This window comes from Aotus nancymaae, unplaced genomic scaffold (genome assembly GCF_030222135.1).
Source record: "Aotus nancymaae isolate 86718 unplaced genomic scaffold, 86718_ANA_hifiasm-v0.15.2.pri h1tg000108l, whole genome shotgun sequence".
NCBI lineage: Eukaryota > Metazoa > Chordata > Mammalia > Primates > Aotidae > Aotus > Aotus nancymaae.
Window position 1 is genome coordinate 17,353,772 of NW_026988523.1, and position 9,759 is coordinate 17,363,530.

The 9,759-nt window shown below is 39.2% G+C and overlaps 1 protein-coding gene across 9 annotated transcripts in view; it reads left to right on the plus strand.

The window, feature by feature from the left end:
- SWT1 (SWT1 RNA endoribonuclease homolog) overlaps nt 1–4,342 on the plus strand; it is an 88,000-nt gene extending 83,658 nt beyond the window's left edge. For all 9 annotated transcript variants that reach the window (XM_012444477.2, XM_012444484.3, XM_012444479.3 and 6 more), the window contains one exon: nt 3,349–4,342. In XM_012444477.2, coding sequence (XP_012299900.2) covers nt 3,349–3,478 — 130 coding nt within the window. In that variant the 3' untranslated portion in view covers nt 3,479–4,342. The remainder of the gene's footprint in view (nt 1–3,348) is intronic.
- Nucleotides 4,343–9,759: the final 5,417 nt, after the last annotated feature.

Consider the following 9,759-nt stretch of genomic DNA (forward strand, 5'->3'; position numbering starts at 1 on the left):
TAATAGGAAAATCTAGAGAAATAGTGGCTGTTGTTTTGCAGAATCTCGATGTATTGCAGAACTAGAAGCAACCTCCAGTTTTGAACTCTGTTCTCAAAAGGATCAGGAATCAGAATCATTTCAGTTGGAAAAAAGAAATAGGGACATAAAATATTTGTATTCAGAGGAAAAAGGGAAAGATACTTTCTTGTTTTGTTTTAATTTAGGCAGACTCAGGTCAAATGGATGGTTTTTATAGGCCCAATATAAAGGAAGAACTATCTAGCAATGAACTGCCTCTCACAGTAGTGAATGTCCTATCACCAGGAGGGAAAAGCTGAGGTGAGATGACTCACTGGAGATGCTGCAGAATGACAAGCAGGGGTGTCAAGGTGCCCCCACAGCTAATATCCTGTCATTCTACAGAACCGTGAGGAAAAGAAACTTAAGAATGCCTATTGTCATGATCAAATAAAAAGTGTAGGCCAAGCAGAGACTATGAAAAACAGCCAATACTTTTCTCAGCCAGTGACGACAGAACTTGCTACAGGAAGTAAAATCTGTAGGTAATAATCCATTGTCAGAATGTTGACTCACATGAATTAAGAAACCAAATGCCACTAGGAGGAAAAGAGAAGATAGAGCTCACTTTTTAATTACAAGGGGCGAGGGGAAGAAAAAGATAAGATAAAGAAATAGATTCAAAAGTCTAGTTACTGAAGGATTTTTTTTTTTCACATGTGGAATAAATAAGGACAGGAATAGGGGGCTACCATTTTAGTTTGTTTTGTTTTTAAGTTTATAGAAAACATTTATCTGCTGTTTTGAATCTCTTAAGGGTGTTTCAAAATTATTTTTTGAGTAGTTGTGAAGAATTGGATGTACCATAGCACAAACTTTAAGCTTTAAATATAGAAAATGAGATTAGGGTTACACAAAGCTGAAAGTCAGATTTAAAATTTTGTTTCAGAGAGCGGGTCATACTGTGTTGCCTAGGCTGCTCTCAAACTCCTGGCCTTAAATGATCCTCCTGCCTCAGCCTTCTGAGTTGCTGATTTCAGGTGTGAGCCACCCAAAAGTCAGGTTTTAATCAGTCTCAGAGAAACCACACAATGTCAGAAAGTGAGATTATTCCAAATATGGAACATTTGCTTTATTATTTACTTTGGTGTTGTCACTACTCCTCCTTGTTCTGTATCCTGAGTTCTGATCTTCCCCTGAATTATTCTTCCTTTGTACCCTCCATCAAGGGATCTGTCATGTGGGAGGGGCAGTGGGAGAGGTAGCTTGTAGTTCTTTCCAGCACCATGAATATGGCAGAGCTATCTCAGAAGCCAATGAGGTAATGACAGTCTAAATGTTATAATAAAAATGACTGCCAGTTTTGAATACCTAACATGCCAGATGCTATACTAGATGTTGGGTGCTCTTTGTGAACTTAAGTAGACCATCTCCCAGTAGATTAAAATTTATGAGATTGAATTCTTTGACATTAGGTAATAAATTGATTTGAATTCTAGATGCTAGACAATGGATTGGTGTCCTACAGTTTGGGATCCCACAATTTGTAGACCCATGTCAGCTTTTGAGAGCCTGGCTGCCTTTGCCTTAAGTACAATTACATTGAAGTAGATACGGCACATATTAGGCATTACTTTCTGTTTCCCCACCCTTGATTTAGAGATACTGACATTCATTTGGTAACTGCTAGGTAACTTGTCTCAGCAGTCTTTTCTAAGAATTGAAACTCTGTCAACTTCCTTACCCCTCTCAATTAACTGTTCCTTTCAGGAGGTACATCCTCTTAATATTCTCCAGTCCACCTGTTCTTTAACTCTCAAGCCAAATAAGATAAAAATAAAAATTCTTAATACAATGGACTAACACTGGGATTTGAAATATATTCTTTGATATTTGAGGTGAAATACTGTCAGTTATGATTTATTGGCACAAACAAAACAACATAGGACGATAAAAGCACTTAGTTGCACAAATTATTACATAGCCAACATGAAAATGACCTTGATGTGATTCCTAGAATTCAGGAATAAGGGCTTCCGTGGTGGACCTGCTGCCAACAGGCAAAGCTGGATACTTAAGCATAACCTTTAATATAATGGGCTGGATTGAACAATCTAGTTCTGCCTTACTCTCTGAAGGACCTCTCATAGCAGGAAATGGGCTTAGGTTAAGATGTTTTAATCCAAGGAATAAGATGCACAGTTGGAATAGAATTATTTATATATCCAAAGGAAATGAAATCAGTGTGTCAAAGAGATATCTGCACTCCCATGTTCATTGCAGCACTATTTACAATAGCCAAGATAATGGAATCAACCTAAATGTCCATCAGTCAGCAAATGGATAAAGAGAATGTGGGTTGTATACACAGTGGAATACTATTCACTCTTAAAAGAAGGAAATCCTGTCGTCTGGAACAACATGGATGAGCCTAAAAACATCATTTTAAGTTAAATAAACCAGGCACAGAAAGACAAATACCCACATGTTCTCACTGATATGTGGAATCTAAAAGAGTATGAGTAGAGAATAAAGTAGTGGTTACTAGGGGCTAGGAGGATAGGGGACTTCAGGGAGATGGTGGTGAAAGGACACAAAATTTTAGTTAGATAGGAGAAATAAGTTCAGAGATCTGTTGTACAACATGGCAACTTTAGTTAATGACAATGTATTGTATTTTGAAAGTCACTAGGAAAGTAGAGTTTGGCTAGGTGCACTGGCTCAAAATGCTAACATTTTTGAAGGCCAACATGGGAGAATTGCTTGAGCACAGGAATTAGACCAGCCAGGGCAACATAGTGAAATCCTGTCTCTACCAAAAAAAAAAAAATAGGTGTGGTGGTGTATACCAGTGGTCCCAGCTACTTGGGAGGCTAAGGTTAGAGGATCACTTGAGCCTAGGCTATGGTGAGCTGTGATTGCACCACTGTACTCTAGCCTGGGCAACAGTGTCTTTAAAAAATAATAATTAAAGCTGGACATGGTGTCTTATACCTGTAATCCTAGCACTTTGGGAGGCCATGGTGGGAGGATCACTTGAACCCAGGAGTTCAAGACCAGCCTGGGCAAGATGTTGAGACTCCATCTCTAAAAAAAAAAAGTTTTTTAAAATAGTAATTTAAGAAATGTAGATTTTACATGTCCTCACCACAAAAATAAGTGTGGAATAATGCATATGTTATTTAGCTTGATTGAGCCATTCCACAATATATACATGGTTCAGAATATCATGTTATACATAAGAAATCTATATTTTTTGTCAATTAAAAATGTGAAATAAAATGAAAAAGAATTTTTATTTCTCTGACTAGCTGTCTTGCGGTGATTTAACATTTCTTTTTCTCCTAGGGAAAAGTTAACCATTGGATGCCGCCAGCTGGTTGAGATGGAATATACCATGCAGCAGTGCAATGCATCTATTTATATGGAAGCCAAAAACCGGGGATGGTGTGAAGACATGCTCAACTCTAGGATATAAGTACTGATTCATAACTTTAAAGGACTTGCATTTGCCCTTAAGAATAACAGAGTACCTTTCAATCTGGTCACCCTTTTAGCCCAAACTCGAGAATTTTAAGATGTTTTGTGGGTACCAAAAGGTACCTATTGCTGACAATCTCATTGAAGCTCTAAAAAGCCTAATGAGTCCATTATGGAATGAATTCCATGGAGTTCACAATGCCTCCCTACCTCAACTCTTGATAGTGAGCCAGTATCTCTAAGGAAAGGAGAGCCATATTTTCAGTCGTCCTAGGGCAGGAGCCACTGTGGATCTAAGGAAGACCCAGGGTACAGTATTAGCATTTCTCTCAACCCTAGGTATGGGCATGTGACCAGAGATACTGCCAAACCCTAAGAAATCATTAGGACATGGTGATCATGCTCACCATATTCCACAAATGAAATCTTACTGTGGGCTGTTTCTATGATCAAACTGTCATCCATGTTGAACTGATGAAAATAATACCCTCCTTCACCTCATTCAAGGTAATAAAAGCAGAAATTTGACTTAAGCTCCTACTTCTTTATACAGCCTCTTTCCTTCTGTGGGCTTATCCCTTTTCAGTGCATTTCTAGTGGGGAAGATCAGGGAGACCCCTCTGCTGAGTTTCTCCTTAAATGTGAAGCATAATGGATTTATATAACAGAATTCGGTGGCAGTAACTGATGTTTGCCTCTAGCTAAAACCAACTGTTTAGTTGACTTTTTAGTTATACGGTAAGTTGGAAATCCTTGTTTACTGGAATATATTATGCTTTTGTTAACACATTAGATTAATCCAATTTGGTATTCTATTATAAATGTTTATTTTTTAAGACAATAAATAACTTATTTTTGTTAAGATTTGGCTTTTAATTTTACTTCCAAATTGTTTCTGATATGTATATAAAGTATGATTATAAAAGTGACTATCCCCAATAACAGAGTGTTCAGGATATTCACTAGTTGGTGTAGGACCTGTTAAGCTTTGGGTTTGCCAGATTAGGAAACCACACCACCGGCTGCACAGATGGGGCTCAAAGTGCCCTCAGAGATAGGAGCTTTCAGGCGAATGGAGAAGCTTTAAGAGGGCATCGCTGCCTCTTTCCTTTTCTTTCCTGAGAAGCCAAATATACATTCATCTGTCGCCTGCCCACCCCAACGAAAAGAACTTTTTTCAGATCTTTATCCCTTTATCCCTCAAATTCTAGTTGTTGTTGTTGGGTTTTTGTTTTTCCTTGCTCTGGTTTGTTACCTCCTCCTCTTTTTTTGTTATCACTTTAATGTAGGTTAATGCTTTTCATAAAATTTCTGTTCAGTCTTATCACATATTTACCCTTCTGTGTATTTCAGTCTTTATTTAAAAACTTTCTCAATGTTACTGAGATGCGAAGATGTACTTTTTTAACTTTCTAGTCTTTTTTATTTAAAAACATTGTTTTAAAATTTTGTTTTAGCCTTTATTTCTTCCATTTGAAATGTTAGGACTTGGCTTTGTTGTTGTTGTTTTTTTCCCTCTCCCTTTTTTGTTGCTTTTGTGTGTGTGTGTGATCTTAAACTTTGTTACTTTTCTGTTTGTTGTCCTAATCATGTAATGCAGAGGTTGGGGTTCCTTTACATTAGTGTTTTGCAACTTACTTTTTTTGTTTGTTTGTTTCATTTTTGAGATGGAGCCTCGGTCTGTCACCCAGGCTGGAGTGCAGTGGCGCAATCTCAGCTCACTGCCACCTCCACCTCCTGGGTTCAAGCAATTCTCCTGCCTCAGCCTCCTGAGCAGCTGGGACCACGGGCGCATGCCACCACACCTGGCTATTTTTTTATTTTTAGTAGAGACAGGGTTTCACCACATTAGCCAGGATGGTCTCAGTCTCCTGACCTTGTGATCCACCCATCTTGGCCTCCCGAAGTGCTGGGATTGCTGGAATTACAGGCATGAACCTTTTTTTTTTGAGGTGGAGTCTCACTCTGTTGCCCAGGCTGGAATGTAGTGGCTCAATCTCAGCTCACTGCAACCTCCACCTCTTGGGTTCAAGTGATTCTTCTACTTCAGCTTCCTGAGTAGGTGGGATTACAGGTGTGCGCCATTACAACTGGCTAATTGTTTTTTGTATTTTTAGTAGACATGGGCTCTCACCGTGTGGGCCAGGCTGCTCTCGAACTCCTGACCTCAAATGATCCATCTGCCTTGGCCTTCCAAAGTGCTGGGATTACAGGCGGGAGCCACCACACCTGGCCTTTGCAACTTACTTTTACAAAAAATAGTTCATTTCTTCCCTGGGAAGACCAGGGAACATCCCCTGGTTTGGAGAGTCTCTATCTCTCTTCATATTCTGGTCCAAGGAAAAGCTGGCTAAAGAATTGAGGTCTGAGTTTGGTGTGGTGGCCCACGCCTGTAATCCCAGCACTTTGGGAGGCTGAGGTGGGTGGATCACCTGAGCTCAGGAGTTCAAGACCAGCCTGGCCAACATAATGAAACCCCATCTCTACTAAAAATACAAAAAATTAGCTGGGTGTGGTGGCAGGTACCTGTAATCCCAACTATTAGGGAGGCTGAGGCAGGAGAATCACTAGAACCTGGGAGGCGGAGGTTGCAGTGAGCTGAGATCCTGCCATTGCACTCCAGCCTCGGCAACAAGAGCGAAACTTCATCTCAAAAAAAAAAAAAAAAAAAAAGAGGTCTGTTGTGTTCCCACAGGGTCCTCTTGTTAAAACTTGCAATGGTCAATTGTGACTGCACAGATTAGAACTTCACAGATGGGTTAATCCCACTTTCACATTGTGGATCTTTGACCGTCACATGAAAGATCAGGTGACAAAAGACAGATCTGAAGCTCTATTTCCTTGATACTTTAAACATCATTTTAAGGGAGAACAAAAGTCCTTTCCTTGTCAATCCAGGTTTATTTAGATGGTGTCTTGGTCAGTTTTCAGAGCCTAGGTTGCCTTGTTCATATTTTTGACTTTTTGCTTCCTTAGCTAATATGATGGGTTGGGATGAATTTACCTCTTTCCTAAAAGGGTGGTAACTGCATCCAGTCTCTCAGGATGTGATGCTACCCATGGTCCATTTCTGACTTTGAGATTGGACAGGCCAGTTGCACTCCTATTTATTGGTTATCTTGCTAATAAAACCTACTCCAGTGAATAGAACTGAGCTCCATCAAGGCAGGAACTACACTGTGTCCAGTGTCTCATATTGTGGTCAGTTAATATTTTTGACAAATCGAAAAAAAGTAGGCTCACCTACTTTAGAAAAATACTTTACCTTTGTCTACTAAAGTTTCACTTGAAAGCTTTTAAGTTTGTCAGGTCTGTCAGGTGAAAAGCCACTCAGTAAAGTCAAACAGATAACACCTCTCTTAAATCTTGGAATAGGCCCCACAGAAATAGATTCTTCTGCAGCCAGAGTACCTCAAGGTGTTGGCTTTCCTGAGGGTTTTAGTATTATATATGCTTGTATTTTAAAATATCCATCTCTATATTCATGGAATTCTTTAATATCTTTGGCTGTTGTTAAAAGCAAGAATTGGCCACCTTGGGGGTTTGTAGACTAGTTTTGGCCCGCGACAGGAATCCTTTTTTTTTTTTTTTTTTTTTGAGACAGAGTTTCGCTCTTGTTACCCAGGCTGGAGTGCAATGGCGCGATCTCGGCTCACCGCAACCTCCGCCTCCTGGGTTCAGGCAATTCTTCTGCCTCAGCCTCCTGAGTAGCTGGGATTACAGGCACGCACCACCATGCTCGGCTAATTTTTTATATGTTTAGTAGAGACGGGGTTTCACCATGTTGACCAGGATGGTCTCGATCTCTTGACCTCGTGATCTACCCGCCTCAGCCTCCCGAAGTGCTGGGATTACAGGCTTGAGAGGAATCCTTTTTAATTTGGTTTATGAACTAGGTGTGGTTTGTCTCAAATTGATTCTTGATGTTGAAAACATTGAGGACAGATTCTTGAGCAGAATTACCAGTTATAAACCTGGAAGGTGAGGTGTTTGACACCTGAATCTGAGCTACTAGCTTGGTTCAGTCTTCTTAAACCACAAACCATTTTTAACATCCTGTTCTTTATGACTTCTAATTTTCTTGTCTTTGCAACTCCGTTGTAGACTAATGGTGGGCTAGACTACAGTAGCTCATACAGACCCCTGCAAGATCAGTGGAAATGGTTTCCTGATGCGATTTCTAATGAGGTAAATATGGACATGTTCTAGCCCTTCTTCTAAGCTTGATATTTTAAAGGTTTGGTACCACTTTGGCTAAGCTAGAAAAACAAAACTTTTCCTTCCTAAGAGTAGAGTTCTGTCAAACATGTAATCATGAGCACAATCACAATATTAAAGTCACACCACCTCTAAAAATCCCCTCATGTCTCTTTGTAGTTAACTCCCATCCCCATCTCAGGAGGCCATTGGTTTGCCATCCCTGTAGTTTTACCTATTCCTGAATGCTATATAAAAGGAAACTGTGTTTTAAGAGACAGGTTCTTGCTATGTTGCACAAGGTTGAATGCAGTGGCTGTTCACAGACATGATGATAGCACACTACAGCCCTGAACTCCTGGGCTCAGGCAGTCCTCCTACCTCAGCCTCCTGAGTAGCTGGGACTACAAGTGCATGCCACCATGCCCACATAAATGGAGGCTTTTGAGTCTGGCTTTTCTTTTAGCATGATGCTTGAGATTTATCCATATTGTTTATCAGTAGTTCATTCTTTTATTCCCAATAAGTATTGCATTGCCATGGATGTACAAATTATTCATTCACTAGGTGGAAGGCTACATTGAATTCCGTTTTTGGTGATTATGAATAAAGCTGCTATATTCACATACAGGCATGTGTGAATATTTTCCTTCACTTGGGTAAATACCTATGAATGGGATTACTTTATCACAGCTTATTAGAAAATATATAGACTGTTTTTTAAACTGCCTGTGCACCTTTGCGGTTCCTCCAGCAATGTATGTGAGAGTTCAAGCTGCTCTGCAATCTAAGCAGAATTTGGCATATTCAGTTTCAATAGGTATATGTCCTTTTGCTTTTAATTTACATTTTCCTAATGATTTACGATAGTATCTTTTTTTATGTTCTTACTGGCATCCACTTCTTTTGCAAAGTGTCTTCAAATATTTTACCCACTTAAAAATTGTTTTTACAGATATAACTCATCTTATTACCTCGCTGGACATTTCAGTTCATGTCAGAAGTTTCATTACTCCAAGTTAGATGTTTCTATGTGCCTTTTTTCTGGCTAAAATTATATTACTCCCTTTGGTCATCCTGAGCAAATACGTGGCCTCTATTCAGATATATGCCTCTGTTAAAGGCATTACACACAGATCCAGCATAATGACTGAGTTTTGCTTTGTTCAATCCCCAATAAGGTGTGGAGCTATTAATAGTAAAGTTCAGTATTTTATTGGCCAAGATTATTGGTGCTTGTAGGTTGAAGAACCCATGACATTCACATGTTCCTGTTTATAAATTCTACTTGTTGTTCAAAGTATCATGAAGGATATTCTTGAAAACCTTCCAGTTTTATTATGAAGGATATCTGCAATTCATACCAATTCTTTTTTAACCTAGAGACACTTATTTAACTTAATGAAACTGCAGCTCAGCCTTACCAAAGATTTAAGAATTCATGTATCAGTGTATTTCTTTCTCCCTTATACCTAATTAACCTTGTATCTTATGTCTCATTTGCTGATTCTTCAGATCTTTTTTTGGAACAAAAAGCAGGCTGCATGCAAATTACGACAGCAACTGAGTTTTCCATGAATCATATTCACCCTTCTGAAGGCAACTTGCAGTTACAGAAATGTCCTACTGGGGCTCCTCCTTTGCCTACTTCAATTTTAAGAATTCTGAGGTCAGGAGAGGTAATAAGTTACACAAATATGTACCTTGTAGATATGGATTAACAGTAACAAATGGCCATTGAGCACTACCCCCCCCCACCCCGGCCCTGCTTTATGGAAACTTCTCATGTTCATGAAGACTGGCTGTAACAGCTTCTAAAAAAAACATACTTTTTGGCCACCAAACTACCTCTTTGGCACCCAAGGTAACGCAGGAAAACTTTGACCCAAAGTATTCCCGTATATTATTTATTTGCAGTAAGCATGTCATTTATGAAATGAGAGGTGATCTCAAGGATTTTAGTGCTGAATCCTCAACTAAAATTTTATTTCCTTGTGCTGAATAGAACACATACAGATCCATATTAAAAACAGTTATCATATTAGGCAAATTCAAATCTGTCAATGTAGTTTTAGTCCAGAA